General features: G+C 46.7%; 1 protein-coding gene and 1 non-coding gene across 4 annotated transcripts in view; one reads left to right on the forward strand and one right to left on the reverse strand.

Annotated features, from left to right (window-relative positions):
- LOC119174193 (uncharacterized) overlaps positions 1–19,920 on the forward strand; it is an 82,622-nt gene that overhangs the window by 58,914 nt on the left and 3,788 nt on the right. For 2 of the 3 annotated variants that reach the window (XM_075889685.1, XM_075889686.1), the window contains one exon: positions 2,958–3,146. In XM_075889685.1, the coding sequence (XP_075745800.1) occupies positions 2,958–3,146 (189 nt within the window). Of the gene's footprint in view, positions 1–2,957; positions 3,147–16,256; positions 17,627–19,920 lie in introns of all 3 variants that reach the window. The other variant, XM_037425021.2, reaches the window with a different exon arrangement.
- Positions 5,835–5,907, reverse strand: TRNAM-CAU (transfer RNA methionine (anticodon CAU)). Its single transcript has one exon. It is a non-coding gene; the product is annotated as a tRNA-Met (tRNA).

Raw genomic sequence — 19,920 nt, forward strand, 5'->3', positions numbered from 1 at the left:
GAAATAACTTATTGAATGCTTCAGCAAGTTCTTTTCCGCATATGCGCTTACCGTTTATAACGAGATCATCGACAGTCGACGGCGGTTGCGTACGGTGTAACACTTTATTTAGTTTTTTCTATACATCTCCTCTTTGATTACAGTATTCTCTGTGGAACTGGTCATGCAGACATTTGTTCTTTTCACTTCTATAAAACAGGTTAGCTTATTTCTATATTGCTTAAAGATACCAAAGTCCGTATCCAGTCTGCTCTTAAGAAACTTTTTTAAAAATCTCGTTTTTTGTTTAATTCGTTTTAAGCATTCACGGTTTATTCATGGTTTACGACCCTTACCCTGTTTTATAGTCTGCGTTATTAGAATAAAATGCTCATGGTACATGCATTTGAAAATGGAAATAAATGCCTCGTAAGCTGCATCTGCAGTTTCACTACGTCTCACTTCTTCCCAGTCTTCTTTTCGAAGCTTTGAAAGGAAAGCATGCTTCAACGGTGATTTTCTGAGTTGTTCTTTTTGCTTCTGCATCCTGCAGCTTACGTTTTACTGATGTTCTTGCGAGCATGTGAATAGGAAAGTGGTCGCTGATACCGGAGCACGAGGCTCCTGATATCACGCTTTCTGGGCTCATATTTGTGATAAACACATCAAGCAATGATTCTGTGCCAAGAGGGGCGCGCGTCGCAGTGTTTCCTAAAAGCGTATAGCCATTTGATTCAACAGTGCTGAGAAGGGCCGCTCGATTACGGGAAGGTTGCAATATGTCTACGTTAATGTCACCCCCAAGTATTAATTTATATCTATTGTCATTTACATAGGCTAGCATCTTATCCAAATGACCGATGAAGCAAGCCGAGTTTCCGTCTGGTGGTATATATGCAACACAGAAAACTTGTTGGTGGGATAGTATACATAATGACTCAATATCGCTCGTAATGGTGCAGATTTCCGCAATAATTTCAGCTTTTCTTTCGTTTTGAACTAAGATAGCCACACCACCACCCTGACGTGTAGCTATATTTATAAAAAAAGAAACTGCGATACCCGTTACGTTCGCATATGTTGCTGTTTGAGTCATACCACGTCTCGGTTGACATGATTATGTCAAACTGAAAATCCATAGCATCTAAAGGGACCGATAATTCGTCCTCTTGATGCCTTGCCGAGCGAATGTTTAAGTGAAAACATGTGAGCATGATATCTGCATGATCATTTGAATAAGTGATTGACGTCATGGGGTGAGTGAGCCATCTTGAAGATAAAGATAAACACATAGAAATTGGCGGTGTGGATCACACTACTTTTCAACATCCTGCGCAGTGCGAATGCGCACTACCGGAGCGGATTCTTCCTTTCTGGCGAGAATCTTTCCGCTGCTCGTCCACACATATTGAAGTGCCGAAGCACACTGATGCCGTTCACCTGTGTGACATGGGTTCCTCGGCACTAAGGGAAACGAGGTGGCCCATTCCGCGGCCCGCGATCACGCCTACCGGGCTACCCCTTTCCGCTTTCTAGACGCCAGGACTGTGTCCGCAGAGGCTGAGTCTGTACCTAAGACTTCCTCTGCAGTACTGCAACACCATAGTCTGGCGCGTAGAGAGTATCCACCACCACACTCGAAGCTCAACAAAGAGGACAGCACCTTACCTAGAAGACTGCAGAGCAAGACATACACACACGGCATACTAATGCGCCGATTGTACCCAACTTTACATGAATATGTTAGCCCGATTTGCGCTGTACCTGACAAGTTGGCCCATCTGATTCTCGAGTGTCCATGCAATACAAATACAGATCTATCACCTCCGTCTAACACCTGCGACGCTGGTTAAGAAAACGAACACCTCGAAACGTGGGAGGCCAAGCTCGCCTTGGAGGACCTGTACCAACAACGACATTTCGTCGCCAGGGCCAAGAAGTCAGCGAAGGCCAGAGGGTTCCTGGAATGAGGAGACCTCCCACCTAAGGTGAACGCGGAACCTACACCGCTTCGAAAATAAGCGTTTATTCCTCTTCCTTCTCCAATGCTTCGCTAAAACAGCATGGTGCTATCACCTGCATGTGGCTCTGCGTTCGTTTCCTTAGATTACTGCCAGATGCCGTCATTACTCACTGAGTTCGTCCAGACAAAATACTCGTCTTTCAACTACCTTTGCAGCAAAACACGCAGTTAGGGGACCAATTTTTTTTTCTTATTGAGTGACCGTGCCATAGCAACTAACGAATGAACCTCATGTGTACAAGCCTCCGTACGGGCTCTAAATTTTCTGTTACAGAGGGTTTATAAATGCGTGAGTATTTGTACGCGGGCACAACTAGAAAATCACCCGTTAGTTATTCTTTCGATAGCGTAATACGATTACCGCTACCAAGGGATGAACGTATAAAACAAACTAAATGTTCTTGTCGTAGCCGGGTTTCAACGCTGCCTTTGAACCTGATTAAAAGTCCTCAACAGGCTCCCTATCTTGACGGCCTTCATTTGTGTCACTACACTCCAGGAGTGTAGTGGCACCAATGTGACCCATTCAGTTACAAATGCAATTAGGACTAATTAGTTATATGTCATTAACAAAAACATAGTACTGGCTGCTACAGTATACTGGGAACAAAAATTCACTAGTTTCCTTCGTGTAACGCTGTTCCTCTTCCATAGCCCTGCGTGGTCATTGGGACCTCCTGTATACTTGTAAGATCTAAATAACGCAATCGCAAATATGCCACGCTTTAAAATACCTATTGTAGTGAAGAAGAACACGCTTGAACATTGCGGTAGTTCTGTGGTTGCCTGGTTGATATCTGTCTCCGCCAGACAACACCACAATAATCAGGCCACTCATATTTACACAATCATGGGCGAATGCCGAGAAGCTTGGGGACAATCCGAAGTTCTTTTATCAGTATAACATTTGTGGCCGATACGACTGCGTCCTATAATTTCCACCGACCGATACCAGGTGCGCAACACGCCTGGGTACCCGGTGGAGCGTTGGCACCAGTGCCAGGACCGTTGTAGCTCGACCGAAGGCGCTGTGTTCGGTGGACTGGAAGGCGGCTCTCCTACCCTGGTAGGAAGGGCCTTCTTCGACGGCCGCCTCTCGCCCTGCAAGGTTGTCGCCGTGGGCTGCGTGCTGCCTGGTGGACAGGTATGTGAACATTGAAGGGGTTCATTTGTCGCTTCGACTTTAAAAGAAAAGAGAAAGTAAGATGCAACATATTTCTTCAAGTACCCATGGCGTAACGTGCCATGCACTGAGTCAAATAATACGCATGCATTATTGAATTACACTATTGTACCTAACAGCGGATAGCCAACGTTGTAATTATCTGTTGGTAAATAGCAGCTTTATAACCAGTATTACTAACATTGATGGTTCTGTGCGAGTAATCACTTTGCGAGTAAATGGCTTGCACGAAGTGTATACGCTTTGTGCGTGCATGCGTGTGTGCGTGTGTGTGTGTGTGTGTGTGTGTGTGTGTGTGTGTGAGAGAGAGAGAGAGAGAGAGAGAGAGAGAGAGAGAGAGAGAGAGAGAGACGAACTGATGCCCGAGTAGATAGAGAGCATCAGTTCGTGTTCTTTTAATTTTCCGTCATCGTTTGATGCTCTGTTCAACTTAACATCACTAGAGATATTTTCACTCAACAAATTTAACGTGTAAGCTGCATTCTTTTTTAAGCTCATCCCAGGAGCTGCTCCTGAAATGAACACGTGCACTGAATGCGTATGATAAAAATCGCCGTCAGATATACTCGCTGCGCTGTAACTGTCTATAGGTACACCTGGCGTCACCTCAACACCCAGTGGTCGGATAATGATATTTCTGGGAGCTTTACGTTCCAAAACCACGATATGATTATAAGGGACGCTGTACAGCGGAAGGCTGTGGGAATTGTTGAGAGAGAGAGGGGTAAACTTTATTGATTTCCGGCAGATTGCTGGGCTGGGCTCCCGCCTAGGAGCTAACCGAGAGACCGTGTCTCCCGGCAGCTTCCTTGGCCTGCTGGATCATCCAGAGTTAGTCTGATGATTTTTACGTGCACTCAAATCACGCAGTATACGTGTGCCTTAAGTATTTTGCCTGTCACCTCTATCAAAATTCGAACCGCGGCGGATAGCCAGCGGCAAGGAGGAAGAGAAAATAAATGAGGGAGCATTACGTCACACCAGTGAAGCCCACCGTGTCGGCCCAACACGTGATCAAAACGTCAGAGCGCGAGGTAGGTTTTAGTACTCTCGGTGGTGTTCCGTTTTTGAACCTCCTGCGTGTGTCTGCCGATCGCCGCCGAACAAACGCGTTTCGATTAAAAGCTACCGTGCGCCATACTTCGAAGTCTCGCCAAGTCTCGTTGCTGGCGTGATCTTGCTCATAATGTCAGGTGTTAGTTAGGCCGACGATGTTGCTTCGTTCAATACGGCATGCATGGCTTGCCAAGATTGGTTCTGTGACGTCATGCTCCCTCCTTCCCTTTTTCCCCTTCGGTGGCCAGTGGTCAGAGACGGGGTGGGGCTTAGGGAGGGAGAGTGCCTGCGCCAATGTTGTCGCGCCGTCCTTCAAACTGACCCACTGCCTCATTGTTCTGCAACAGAAAGCAATGACCACTGAACGGTGATATGGGATTGGCGAGCTTGCTGTATCAGCGTTGGGCTGAAAGCCATAGTGCCCACATTTGCAACATTTTTTTTTTTTGCTCTACCCTGAATATTCGAGCGAAAAGGTAATACATTCGGGTTCAAATAACGCAAGAAAAGCGCTACCTCAAGACGACTCTGACATTCGTAGGACACGCACGACAGGAGGAACTGAAGCCGATCAGTAGCTGTAAGACTATAAGAACCTGGGACTGTCTGCAAGACTATGTTGCGCCGGTTCCCTTTTTTGTTATTATATTAATGTTGTTGTTGTTGTTCGCGCGTTTTCCAATTAAAGGGTAATTACTTTTCACTAGAGTTTTCTGCTATTTTTTTTTAATGGTGACCGACGCTAACGCTTTTCGAAAGTAACACCGATGAAATATTCCACAAACGATTACTGTACACATTTCCAAAAAGTTACTTCACGATATATGTACATGGGAGTATTTAAAACGTTGCTTGTAGTTGGAAGCTGTAGAACCTGCGTCTGTATCGGACAGGTGCACATCCAAGGCTTTTTTTTTTTTTTTAATTTGGCGCTTCGGTTAATTTTCGACAGACTCAATTGCCATTGGGGAGCAAACTTTGTATTATTTAAATGTGTTCTATGCGTTTTTTTTTTATGTTGGTGCGCGTAGCTTGCGCCCGTCTTAGAACTAATGGTATGTCAGGGCCCACCGAAAGCATGGCCTTCGAGATGCGTGTGGTAGGCTCATTAGCAGTGCTTTTATCTCAGAGGTCATTTACCACCTGGTAGCACACTCAACTACATCTCGATGTAATGTCAACAGTGCTTGATGAACTGATGTACCTGAGTATTGCTTAATGTCTTTTTTCACTGCTGTGGGTGCCGCATCATAAAACGCAGTACTGTTCATTAATTCCCGCTTCATTTTTATGCTCGCATGAGAGCACAGTGGTCGCGTGATGATTTGGGAATTTATGAATAAACATATTCGGTGCTTCTTGTGCTATAGACTACGAATATGACCACGACAAATTTCTGTGATTCAATCAAAGGGTAAAACTGAAGTATATCTGGAATTTGTACACGATCGGCAATGCTTTTCGTGCAACGTTTGGTCTTCAGGGGTTAGCGCCAAAACTACAATATATTTTGATTGTGTGTAACCAGAAGTATTTGTACAATGAAAAAAAAAAAAAAAACTTGTGCGCGAAAAAAAAAAAAATACACCGCCTTGCCCCGGGTGAGGATCGAACTCACGACCTTCAGATTATGAGACTGACGCGCTGCCTACTGCGCTACCGAGGCGGATGGCTGGTGGCGGCGGTAAAGGCATAAAAGTCTCTGTAAAACACCAGCATAGGCACGTTTGTCGCACTTTGGTTTTAGCAAAGCCTTTTTTCATCAGCATTTCAGGCTTTTTCGGGCTACTACAGGACAATTACGAGTGCCGCTCAGTACTGTGAACAGTGTGGAATGTCACAGGCACCAAGGCAAAGCACATGCGAAGGCTGCTGCCGCATTTTCGCGGTGCTAAGCCGCGCTCTGTCGTTCGCTTCGCTAGCCGCTTTAAGCTCCTAAGCTGGCCGCAAGGTGTTGTTTTCTTTGGATGGATGGATGGATGCTATGAGCGTCCCCTTTATAACGGGGTGGTGACAAGTATGCCACCAGGCTCGACAAAAAAAAAAAAAATCTTTTTTCCTTTTTTTTATGTTGGCCTAATGCCTCTACTTCGATAAATTCTATCTTAATGGAAAAAAGGTAAATTTTCAGCTTAAGTTCTCTGCCATTTACGGCACACTGTCCATATTTTATTTTTCCAATATTTATTTTTGTCCTTTCTCTCTAATTTTCTGCCACCAATACTCTAACCGTCTCTTACTTATTTCAATCGCGGGTGTGTTCAGCTTTCCATTGTTGTCCCTAAAACCCAAGGCTTCCTGTAGGTTCGTGCCCAAACGTACACCTGGGTGGATATCTCCACATTCAATCAGAACATGTTCCGCCGTTTCCTTATCTTTCCCGCAGCATGTGCATTGTTCTTCTTCTTTACTGAATCTTGCTTTATAACTACGCGTTCTAAGGCAACCCGATCTCGCTTCAAACAGTAAAGCGCTTCCCCTTGAATTATCGTAAAATGCCTCCCTCCTTATTTCATTTTTGCCCTTTCGGTAGTTACTCAAAGCCGGTTTTTTCTCCATAGCTGCCATCCAGTAAATCCTCTCCGCCTCCCTGACTTTTCCCTTAACGCTCTTTGTTGACATATGGCTCACAATACCAGCCGTATATTTACTAGTGAGTCTTCTAGTTCTTTTTCTCCACTGTGTGTCCACGCTCTTCCTATACAAATAACGGAACACCTTCTCCTACTTAGACTACTGAAGTAAACGCCGCATCAGTCAACACTGCGTAATCTTGTGACGCGGAGAACCAGTGGGTCGACGTAGTAGCTTAGCACATACACGCTATGGGTGGTGCCGAAAGTATTCGTGGTTGCCTCTCATTTGGACAAGTGTACGCTTGCACAAGTATGCACAACTGGGACGGTGCCAAGCTAGGCAATTGCAAAAGCGTCTCTACGACTACACACTATGCTCGCCATAATTGGACGGAATGCTTTATATTGTTTCATGCGACACAGTTTAGAACCAGCCTCGTGGAACAAACAACAGGAGTTCGCAACGGCCGAGGACAGGCACCGAATAAGCCGACTGCAACAGTTGTTGATTTTGGCGAAATTAAATGTTCCGGAGCGCCAACGGATTCACGAAACACGGTCATACACGAACGTCTGAAGTGCTCTTTTGCGGAGTTGGCAACTGCGCCCGTAGAGTAGGTTTATTTAGTATGTTTTGTCCTCTTTTCCTGTTTTTTTATTTCTTTCTAGCGTCGCAGTTTATTTTATTTATGGCGAAGCATTTATTAGCGAACTTCAGCGACATTGAGCGTATCTATCTATCTATCTATCTATCTATCTATCTATCTATCTATCTATCTATCTATCTATCTATCTATCTATCTATCTATCTATCTATCTATCTATCTATCTATCTAGCCGCTTACGACTTTTAGATCTCGTGGCCGTTTCGATATTGGTATTGATACCAAACTTAATATGACATAACATGACTGTATGAAGAACATATTTGACTAGTTGTAACATGAAAATCACGATATGTGTGTCATGAATGTCATGATTTACATTACATGGCCCTGCAGCTCTTGCGGTGGTTTTGTTCCCACGGCATGTTGCAAAACTGGTATGGTATGGCATGATTGCATGGTGAACACAAGTGACAGACCCTAACATGAAAATCATGACATACGTGTCATGTGACATGACTACATGCCATGCTCAAGATGAGCTCGCGGTCGTTTCGCTAGCGTCACATATACCAAATTTGGTATTACGGTACGTGAATGGATGACGAAGGTATGTGACTGGTGCAAACATGATAATCATGAGATTCGTGTCATGTGGCAACATGACTACATGCCACGCTCATGATGCACTGGCGGCCGCTTTGCTAGCTTCGCGTGTACCAAATTTGGTATTACGGGACGTGAATGGATGACGAACGGATGATACTGGTGCAAACATGATAATCATGAGATGCGTGTCATGTAACAACATGACTACATGCTACGCTCATGATGCGCTCGAGGCCATTTCCCTAGTTTCACATGTACCGAACTCGGTATTACACGGCGCGAACGGACGACATAGGTAAATGACACATCCAAACATGATGATCACGACATGCGTGTAATGTAACAACATGATTGTATACATGCCGCACTGATGATGCGCTCGCGGCCGTTTCGCTAGCTTCACATACGCCAAATTCGGTATTACGTGACACCGATGGATGACGAAGGTATGTGACTGGTGCAAAGGTGATAATAATGAGATGCGTGTCATGTGAGAACGTGACTACATGCCACAGTCAAGGCGCCACTACGTTTCGAAGTGACGCGGTGCGCGTGCTCGCCGGCGTTCATTTCGTCGCGTCGCGCCGGCGTTGCCACGCCGGTCGCCGGTCCTGCCATATACTCGCAGGCGTGCGCCTTTGTTGCTTTGATGGATGCGCGTTGCAGCGCGCCCGGAATCCCTCCGTCACGAAAAGAGGGAGACGCAGCGTTGTCTCGGTAACACGTCGGCGTGAAATGCAGCATGTCGAATTTCGCGCCGACGGATGCTGGTCGCGCCTGGCGTCAAACTATAGAGTGCTCGATTTTCGCTAACGTAGCGTCGCTGTGCCCAGCGTGCGCGCGCGTCATCGCTACATTGGAGTATATTGGGCCCTTCATGATGCGCTCGCGGCCGTTTCACTCTAACTCTACATATAGCGAATTTGGTGTTAGGTGACGTCAATGAATGACGAAATATATGACTGGTGCAAACATGATAATCCTGACACGCGTGTCATGTAAGAACATGACAACATACCACGCACATAGCGTGTGCGCGGCCGCTTCGCTAGCTCCACATATACTAAATTTGGTATCACGTGACGTGAGTAGAGGACGAAGGTAAACGACACTATCAAACACAATAATCATGACACGGAAGTCATGTACGGCATCATTTACCTACACCTCGTAACGTTGTGCTAATTTTAAAGCGACATATCAACATTTCTCATACGTGCTTCGCATGTCATCGATTCCCACTGTACGTGCTTCGCATGTCATCGATTCCCACTGTACACTGTGGGATCTGCCAATTTTTTTCCTCATTGATTTAAACCTTGTGTTTACACAGAAAGTGTAAAACGGCGTAGTCAAACGATTCACTTGGTACTGTACTCTGGAGACCATATACTCTTACATCGAACAAATGGAACGCACTGAGCGCAGTGTGTGTTCGAAAAAAGTGGGTGGGAGAGCTGAAAGCAATCCCGTGGGCCTCGCACTTGATGAGCCCGCATGGGCCCGTATCGACCACCCTGCAAGAGCGACTGCGTTTAGAAGAAATCTTTAACGACTTCGAGTACTTCGTACTGAATTATTGGAGAGCACGTAGCCGTCCCGCCTAAATGAAGAAGGTTACGCCCAGCTGAAGACTCTAGCGTTTGGTGTTTTGGTAATGCGGCGCATCGACAGATTCAGATGATGTTTTATTGATGGCATAGGTAGTAAGAATCACTGCGCTGGTGGGCGTAATGCGGCCCTCAATGGTGCGCTGGCCACGTGTGCATTGGTGTGCGCCGTTTCACAACAATTATTCGTCTCTAGATCGTCGGCCCATTGGTGATCGGTCGTTTCTGGTATGGTAATTTGATTTTCTAATCGAAGTCATTTGTCATTTCACCTGTCCACGCTTTATTGCTGTCTGGATCCCTCGAGAGGAACGTACTTACCTACGGGTCAGAAACAAGGCTTACTTAAAAGGGTTTCTTTTTTTTTAACATTCACAGCATATCAACTGAGTGAGTGATAGTGAGGTCGAGCGTCCGTCCATCCATTCGTCTGTGACGGACAGACGGTTGGATGGATGGACGCTTCGCCCCTCTCATCATCATTCACTCCATGGATATGCTGTGAATTTCCATCTGAAACTCCCCAACGCCATCTGATCTTATCATTTCCAAGGACATACACGCGCAATACGCCATCTAGTGAGCAATTATTAAAGCTAATTAATTGTGGCTACTACTACAGTGTAGTACTACTACGACGGAATGACCAACACCCTAAGGAGCTTCGCCCCTAAATTTAGGGAGTTTTCGAATAGAGGCCTCATAAGTTTGGGGCCCTAAAGCGCTTTGCATACGAACGCTTTGGGTCAAGCAGCAGGAGCTAAGAGTTTTGGAATATGATCTATGCTTTAAACGCTCCCGCTGTTCTATAGGTCACCCTAGTATTGGCCTATAGCTGTCACTTCAGTGGGTGCCATCACGTTTGTCTGACGCAAAGCTTTTTGGGAGAGTATGAGGCTCCCGCTAAGTTCGAGAAATGGCGTCTCCAACGGAACACCCGAACCCTGTTTATATCTCGCGCATGCACAGTGGCCCCGATGCTATTTATAGGACACTGTGCATGCGCGAGATCCAAACAGGGTATGAGTTTTTCGTTGGGGACGCTATTTTCGAAAAGTCCCTGTTCAGGACGACGCAGCGGGCTTTGGAAATAAAAATGATTGGTCCAACCTTACGGGACAGCAAGTGAGCAAAGCGGGTCATTGAACAAACAGGAGTTAAGAATAACATAGGTGAAGTCAACTCTAAGAAAAGATCGAGTGGAAAAAATTGCAGCATATCCACAGAGTGAGCGATGAGTGCGCCAAGCCTCCGTCCGTCCATGAGCATGTCCATCCGTCCGTCCGCGCGTTCCTCCGTACATCCGTGCTTCCGTTCGTCCATCTGTCGGTTTGTCTATCTGTTTGTCTGTGTGCCTGTTTGTCTGATACTGCCGTTTATGCCTGACGCAGGACAAGGTTAGACTAAGAGGATCTTCGCCCCTACGAATTAGCTGTGGCCTAAGCTAGCTCGGCTATGCCATGATATACAGAGCGTGAACTGCGGGTGGATGGACGGACTAGTGAGTGAGCTCACGCGAGTCAAGCGCCAGCCCACAGGTCACATCACTCCGGAAGCTTCCAGGCCTTCTCCGGCACGCCAGCTGTGTGCCGTCACTGTTTCTCAGGAATACGCAGTACAGCTCTCGATAAGTCACGCGAAACAGCTCAACCTCGGCCAGAGTACCTTACGCTACAAAAGGGTGTCATTTTGTATCACAACGATAATCATCATTCCTCTTGCGTTCCTTCCTTGCATCATCGCCGCACGCTATAGGTGAGTGGCCCGAGACGAAGCGCAAGTACGCCAGATAAAGATTATTGTTGTGGGTCAAAAAGACACCCTTTTAAATGCGAAGCATTTCTTAGTGAACTTCGGCGACTTTGAGCGTTTCTATCCATCTATAGCCGCTTGCGTTTGGTTGCTCTCGTGGTCACCCTCTTAACTTGGCGGGGACCAAAATTAGCATGGGAGGGTAAGATGGTTTGACGAATATGACACGCTGGTCAAGACGCGAATAATGTCACAATCCCGTCGCGTACGTCATCAAACACTTCCCGCCAGACAGTGGCGCATACCCACGAGCGGGTATGTGCCCCAGGTGATAGACATGTCATATCTACCCAGGAACGATGAGAACACACAAGGGCAATTTCAACGCGTGAAGAAATATGAGCCATCGGTGCCGTCGACCAAACGAATGGAAAGAATATATATCAGGTTCCCAGCTGAAATCGAACCCAAGCATTCTGCGTGGCAATGAGGCATATTACCACATACCTACGCTAGGTCTCAGAATTACTTTTCAAATAAATGGTAATCTTCGTGAAACGTCAACAGTGGGTGTAGCACGGCCTACCCATTTTTCTAAACATTGCATATGTACTCCTTTGAGGCAGCAGTCACGTCGGGTTACCGTCAATTGTGGTTAGTTGCCATGCGCTAAAGTTGATTTATGTAGCAGTGTCCTGAGCCAGCATTCTCGCGAGCATCAGCTCTTGATATCAGCTTCTGGTGTTGCTAATGCGCCTGTTCCAGTTGGTATCGTTACGCAAGGACAACAACTGATATAAACATCTGCAACTCTTCAACATATGTCTGTGCGTGCACCATTTGTATATATATTTAGCGTCATTTCATGACGTGTCGCTCAATGAAAAAATTGCAACCCGGTCACCTTCCCTCCGCATGCTTCGCATTACATCGGTTTCCAGGTACATGGGATCTGCCAATTTTTTTTTTACTCATCGTCATGATCATCAGCCTAACTACGCCAACTGCAGGGCAGAGGCCTCTCCCATGATGCGCCAATCAACCCAGTCTTGCGCTTTCCGTTGCCACGTTATACCTGCGAACTGTAAATTTTAAATGCGAAGCATTTCTTAGCGAAATTCGGCGGCTTTGAGCATATATCTATCTATCTAGCCGCCTACGACTTTTAGCTCTCCTAACCGTTTCGATAATGGTATCGATACCAAACTTGGTATTGATACGAATATGATGAACTTATTTGACTAGCCATACCGTGAAAATCATGATATGGATGTCATGAATGTCATGATTTACAATTCATGGTTCTGCAGCTCTTGCGGTGGTTTCGTTCACATGGCATGTTGCAAAACTGGTATAGTATGGCATGATTGCATGGCGAACACAAGCGACAGACCGTAACGTGAAAATCATGACATGCGTGTCATGTAACAACATGACTACATGCCACGCTCATGATGGCCTCGCGGCCATTTCGCTAGCGTCATATATACCAAATTTGGTATTACAGTACGTGAATGAATGACGAAGGTATGGAACTGGTGCAAATATGATAATCATGAGATGCGTGTTATGTAACAACATGACAACATGCCACGCTCATGATGCGCTGGCGGCCGTCTCGCTAGCTTCACTTATACCAAATTTGGTATTACGGGACGTGAATGGATGACGAAGGTATGATACTGGTGCGAACATGAAAAACACGAGATGCATGTCTTGTAACAACATGACTACATGCTACGCACATGATGCGCTCGCGGTCATTTCGCTACCTTCACATGTACCAAACTCGGTATTACGCAACGCAAACGGATGACATATAGGTAAATGACGCATCCAAACATGATATCACGACATGCGAGTCATGTAACAACATGGCTACATGCCACGCTTATCATACCCTCGCGGCCGTTTCGCTAGCTTCACGTATGCGAAAATTGGTATTATTTATTTATTTATTTATTTATTTATTTATTTATTTATTTATTTACAGAGTACCTACATCGCCATTTTTGCGGCGGTGGAAAGAGACAGTTTTACGGCGGTGGAAAGACAAAGGCAGTGTCCAGGCCGGGTTACTATCCTCGCGATCACCTGCGCTTCATATCAGCTTACCACTTCTGGTGTTACTAATCTCCGTGTTGCTGTTGGCATCGTTACGCAGCTATAAACAACGGGTGATAGAAAACATATGCAGCTGTTTAACGTATGTCCGTGCGCGCATCCGTACATATATCTTTAGGGCCACTTCGTTATGTTTTACTCAACAAGAAGATTACAGCACAGTCATCTTCCGTCCGCATACTTCGCATAACATCGAGTCTGAAGGTACGTCGGATCGCCCCTCTGCGGTGGTGCTCGGCTGCTGACCCGCAGGTCGCGGGATCGAATCTCGGCTGCGGCGGCTACATTTTCGATGCAGGCGGAAATGTTGTAGGCACGTGTGATCAGATTTGGGTGCACGTTAAGGAATCCCAAGTGGCCGAACTTTCCGAAGCCCTCCACTACAGCGTCTCTCATAATCATATGGTGGTTTTGGGATGGTAAACCCCACATATCAATCAAGGTACGTGGGATCTGCCAAATTTCTCCCCTTTGTTTCTTGATAAAACATAAAAATTTCTTATTAGTGCTCTTTTAATTATGTACTTGGAACCCTGTTTGGATTACATTCAAATCATTTGGCACACAAATGTATAGGTGGCTCTCATCTTCGAGTTCCTTGTGGAGTCGCGTGGCGTAGTGTTCGAGTGGGTGGACTTCAGAGGCGACGGCGGCGCCAAGGGCAACGTCAGTGACGAGCTGTCCGGGTCGCCGTCGTCCCCCGACCTCGCCGAAGTGACCGTCGGAGGGACCCCGGTGGGCCGCAGCCGACCGCTGCCTCCGGACGGCAGGCTGCTACTGGGAGCCGTGGTACGGGTCAACGCGTCGCGCCTTTACGCTTGCGACGTTAGGGAACCCCTGCCGACGCCCTTGGACACCTTCCAGGTGCTCGTGAAGAGACCGGCGGGCACGGAACTGCGGTTGCATTGAGAGGACGACGTCGCGAACACGCGGTAACTTTGACGCTTGGCTGCATACGAGTGCTCCGCGTGACACCACGGGAATTCGTCGTCTTCCTGTGCGCTTTCACCAGCATATGACTGATATGACTGACAGTATATGACGGGTTGTGTATGACTGATAGTGTGTTGGCTTGTTCTCCTCTCGGAAACGCGGCAGTCGTTTTTCTCTCGTTTTCTGCAAGTGACAGCCGCTTATATCCCTAAAGTTTTGTGAACGATTCGCGTATATATGCACAAATAATAAAAAAAAGAGAAGCCACTGCAGGTTGAACGTTACTGGTTAGTGAAACAGAATGGTGTAGACGCATGCGTGTAAGGGAGTCGAACGCGCGCCAAGAAATGTTTCAAACGAGCTCCATTCCCTCGTTTGTTTGTGAAACAGTTTTTACGAACAGTGAGCCGTATTCTGAGTGTTACGATTGTGCAGTATTTCGGTAACGTATAAATAAAGAAAACCATTTGGCTTGTTCACTGCGGGGTACTTGTTAACGAAGGCGCAGCTGTTGCATGTGCGTGGTGACATTTGGTTGCTTTGTCGCCGCTGAGTTGAGAACTGTTTCCGCGTATTGTGTGCACGCACCTGGTGCGTTGAAAGTGAAGCAGCTGTATATGACTGTGCGCAGAGTGGATAAGTATATTGTTGCGCGACGGTAGGTGTGGGTTTCACACTCGAAACACAATAAAACGCATCATGTGAGACGACGCTGTGCATGTTCTTGCGCAGTTTAGCAAGATCAGCTTCAAGACTAGTCACAATTGAGTTCCGCCTATTGTCGATATCTCAAATGCGGAGAGAATTTGATTCACTACATTTGAGAGCGCACTGACGTATGTGTAGTTATATTTTGTGCATGGTCAGCGACCAGTCTCTTTGTTTACTTAGCTGTTGTAAAAAATTCTACGTCGAAAGTAGGCTCAGGCTATGATAGACGCCAACCCTTTAGTTTACAAAAGCCCAGTATGATATATTAGTTAATCATGGCTGGGGGTGAATGAAATGGAATTTATTGCTTCAAATCTCACATATCTGACAATAAGACCACGCTGTTATAGATCGCTCTAAATGTATATCTGCCGGTTTTCGTTTCGTTGCCATCAGGTTTTTTTTTTTTCGTATATTTCCTCTGTATCTGTGACTGTGCCACTGATCAGACTGCTGCTGTTCCTGCTCTTGATAGCTAGCACATAACGCCATGAACACAGGTTCTTCAAGTACTGCAGATGCTTCAACATGGTGGCTTAGAAGACACCATGGCATGGCAGCATAATCACGGGGTGTTATTAACTCGATTCCGCGCAATAAAGGTGTCATAACGTTTTTTTTAAGAATGAAACAACTAGTTTGCGGTGTAATGATAACACTAATGTGACATCACGAACTTCAGGTCCCACAACGTTGGTGCTCCAAAGTGGCCGATGCTCCATGTTGTTGATCTAACATTTCAGCGACGTAGGTGCAAGCCAACTCTGTGCTCATTTCGCTGAGACTAATTGCTTGAGACATGCATAGTTTGTGAAAATCTCAAGTATACATTAGTCTGAACGCGTTGATGTTTTTTTTTTTTGCAATTTAGTAGTAAGTATTTGAAAGCAGCTGTAGGTTCGAAAATTCTATTTCCTGCCAGGATACGTGAAAACAACACAGCATTCGGAAATTCCATACATGCACTCTGCACTTAACTTTCACTAATCGTACATTTAAAAAAGCATTCAAGTGTTGCGACCCGCGTACATTTTTCGTGCACCGTCAAACTTTCCTCACTCTCAACAATTGTTCTTTCCTTCTTTTTTCTTGCAGTCGGAATTAAAACGTCTAGTTTAGGTGACACCACTATCAGGGCTACGTATTGTTGATGAAAATCCTGCTGTTTTTCGAAATCTCAGATGATATGCATCCACGAGCAAGCTTTCGCAAAAGTCCGCTTATGCAAATTGATTTAGATTAGAAAAGCATATTAGATTACAGCAGCGCCCAAGTGCTGCATGCACTGTGCGAAGGGTGAAGCACGCGGGCATGCATCCAGCCAGCATAGGTCAAGGCGACGTCTTCAGTCGGGAAGTCCGTATACGTAATATAACCTCCGTCCCTTCCCTCAAACACGTACAGCAAGCCCGAGCGGACGTGCCTTCGAAGCTGATCAAGACACCGCGAGCCGACGTCGATCTCCCAAGACGTGCTTCGGCGCATCCGGCGCTTCGGCCCAAGAAGGACGAAGCTTCGCGCAGTTGCATGCGGAGGAAGCGAGCGCGTCGTCGTTGGAGTGCGACACCCGCGCGAGCGCTGTAGTATCTACTACCCTTCCCAGCAGGCGGGCGCGTATAGACGACAGCACCAAGAAGTGACACGTGTATATGGGTCACGGAAAGTGGCATCAGCGCGGCAATTTAGCGCGGACCGCGGCGCCACGGCGCGATCTGTGGCGGCGCAGAAGCTCCCCGAGCGTCGCCCTGCTATAGTGTGACGCGCCACAAACGCGAGAGGAGGCCCTCGACGCGCGACACCTCTCCTCTTCCATATTGGCCTTGCGTTGCGTTGTCCTCCTCTGCAGCGCGACAACCGCGAGTGCGAGCCCCCGACCGTCCCACGCTTCCTGTGAGCCGCGCGCGCCTTGAGTGACGGACGGACGCGACCGCAGCACCGAACGAAACCGCGCGCGTGTTATACCGGCCGTGGCGTTGATCGTGAGACATAGAAGAACAACGCCAACCATGGAACGGATCAGGAGGACGACGACTCCGGCGATACCCGGAGGACCACGGAGGTTGGTCGTCAAACTGTCGACGTCTCGTTTCGACTTCTTCGCGCCCATCTCGCTGTTCCTGCTGCTCTGCCTCGCGGCACCCCACGGAGTCGCGTCAGCGTACGGTGCGGCACGTGTGGCCGGAGAAGACGTGTCCCTCATCGAGTGGTCGCACGGCACCAACAGTCGGTGGAAGCTGGAACAGGCGCTCAGCGGCCGCACGGCTCCGTACGTGGAGGCGGACGTGAGCCAGGCCGACGGTATGGCCGTGATGGCGCACCCGCCCGTGCGCTCGTGGGACCTGAGCCTGCGCGAGTTCCTGCGCATCGTGTGTGGCACGCCGCGCAACGTGACCCTCAAGCTGGACTTCAAGGCGAGCGAAGTGCTGGAGAGCGCCTTCCTGGACTTGGAGAGCGCGCCCCTCGAGGTACGTGTGCGGGTCGCCACAGCGTTTCTACAATTGCGAATTTTTCGTTGTGAAATTTTGCGGTATTGTAGACCATGCCGTCATCGCGTTTACACGCAGGACAGAGCTCGTACATGTAACTTGTCGGCTTGTATGTAGCGCTCAGACTTAAGTATCCCCTTATATCTGTGCTGCTTACTGGTCCTTTGTGAAGCAGAGCGATGACGCTTTACCTGAATACCTCCGTGCTACAAATATGCATCAACAACAACGTAAATCATTCAGTACTATCTCTGTGTCTGAAAAAGCAGTAGTTCAGGTGAATGTGGAATCCTGAAGTCATGAAAAATTACTGGGTATACGGGGTGTTGCCGGAATCAACGTTGTCGACTTGCGGACCTGTCTTCAAGGTTGCAGCCTTGAAGAAAGGTCTGCTATTGGACACGTCTGCTCCGGCAACACATCGTGTTCAATAATGTTGCGTCTGTCTATGAGCATAGTCAAATGAAGAAATATCAAACAACGTGAACATAGGACGAATCACACTGAGCCTTAATGCTTCACGACTGAATGCTTCATTTGCAAATGCGGTGCGTACAGCCAAGAAAAAGATGAGGAAGGAAGGAAAATAGGAGGAAAAGAACGGCAGGTAGGTTAACCAGCCTGTAGGCAGCCAGTTTGCTACCCTGCGCAAGGAAGGGGGATAGGGGAGATGAAAGATAGAGAGCAGAAAGAAGTACTAGTGTACTCACCGGGTCAATTGATACTTTTGGCGACGAGTATATAGCTGACGGGGACTGTTCTCAAAGCCTTTAAGTGAAGCCGCATGTTTACGCAGGTGGTTGTCGATGCATATTCCTCTTTGCACAATGCGATAAGGATTATGGGATCAGGACTCCGTACGCATACCGCGTGCAGCACTTTGAATAAACCGATGGTCATGCATGCTTCTTAGAACATGGTTGCTTTCAGTCTTATTCTTAACTCACCAGCTTAATGTAATAAGTTTGTTATAAGTAAGTAAAAAATAAAACTGAATTGAATAACCGGCAACATTAACACGCATGTGGGACACGATGTGCTTACTGTACACAGAGTATAACAGCAAAACTAGTTCTCGACGGCTGCGCGGTAACATTATTATATTTCTTTATTGCGCTAAGTAGACTAACGCAGCTACATTCAGGATCCAAAGTGTGAATAGAATCGGGTGAAATGTTATTTTGTCAATCATATAAAAGCGTGATCCACGCCTTGCCGTTATCGTTTAGAGCAAGGCAGTCGTTATATATTTATGTAGGCAGTATTTACGATGCATGATCCAATGCACGGTGATAAGTGATGGCTTGCATATGGTAAGACGACAAGGTCCAACGTTTTTCAGGTGCGTTTTCATGCTGCACATATCAAAGGTATCATTCATGCATGGGCATAGTGATACATTTCTTTTATTTCATTGTGACGCAGAATTGCCCTTAAAACATTTCGTATGGTGTGCGTGGGTGCATTATATGTGTGATATAACGTTTGGGTTGAGGATGAATTGAAACGATACATTGTGGTATCGGGTCGTTATTATGATGGTTGCAGCTGGTCGTGACACTATATAGTGGAGGCCGACAATTTCTTGTGCGTTCCACATAGCTTGGTGCCAGTCCCACGTTCCTTAATGCCTTTGATTACCCTAAATCATATAGCTGTACGAATACAGCAAGTGATGTCTACATATGTCCGAGTGGACTGAAATGGAGGAGGAAGTAACCTATTACAACAACAATCACTTCATTGCGCAGTGTAAGTGCATTTGTACAGATGATTGCTTCACAAAAGTGACGGGATCACTTATACTAAAACGTAATCGACCACGTGTACGCTACTGTCCTTCCTATCTTACGACCAAGCACTTCCTAACCTAAACCTGGAAATGACGTGTGTGACGTTACTTCGCCTCAAGCAGAACGGCCCACATTTAGGAAATTCGAGCAATTTAACTGGGCTGCGCATCGCATTGCGGGGGCTTCGCACACACACAAAAAAAGGGCAGAGATATCTTACCGATAACGAAACATGCGCATCGTTAAAGTAGGAATAAACATTAGTCATGCAAATGAGACACTCGTAAAAGAAAATAGACAGAAGTGCCATTGTAGTTACCTATATCGCCTCATAACGGTTTCTCGTAAAAGATACGCATATTTGTAGCTCAGGGTTTGTACGCTTTGCGTAATAATATCGGGCGTTTCACGTTACCAGAAGCAGGATATGATTATCAAGCACGCCATAGTGGAGGCCTCTGGAAATTTAGACCTCCCGCT

Source organism: Rhipicephalus microplus, chromosome 3 (assembly GCF_043290135.1).
Source record: "Rhipicephalus microplus isolate Deutch F79 chromosome 3, USDA_Rmic, whole genome shotgun sequence".
NCBI classification, from domain to species: Eukaryota; Metazoa; Arthropoda; class Arachnida; order Ixodida; family Ixodidae; genus Rhipicephalus; species Rhipicephalus microplus.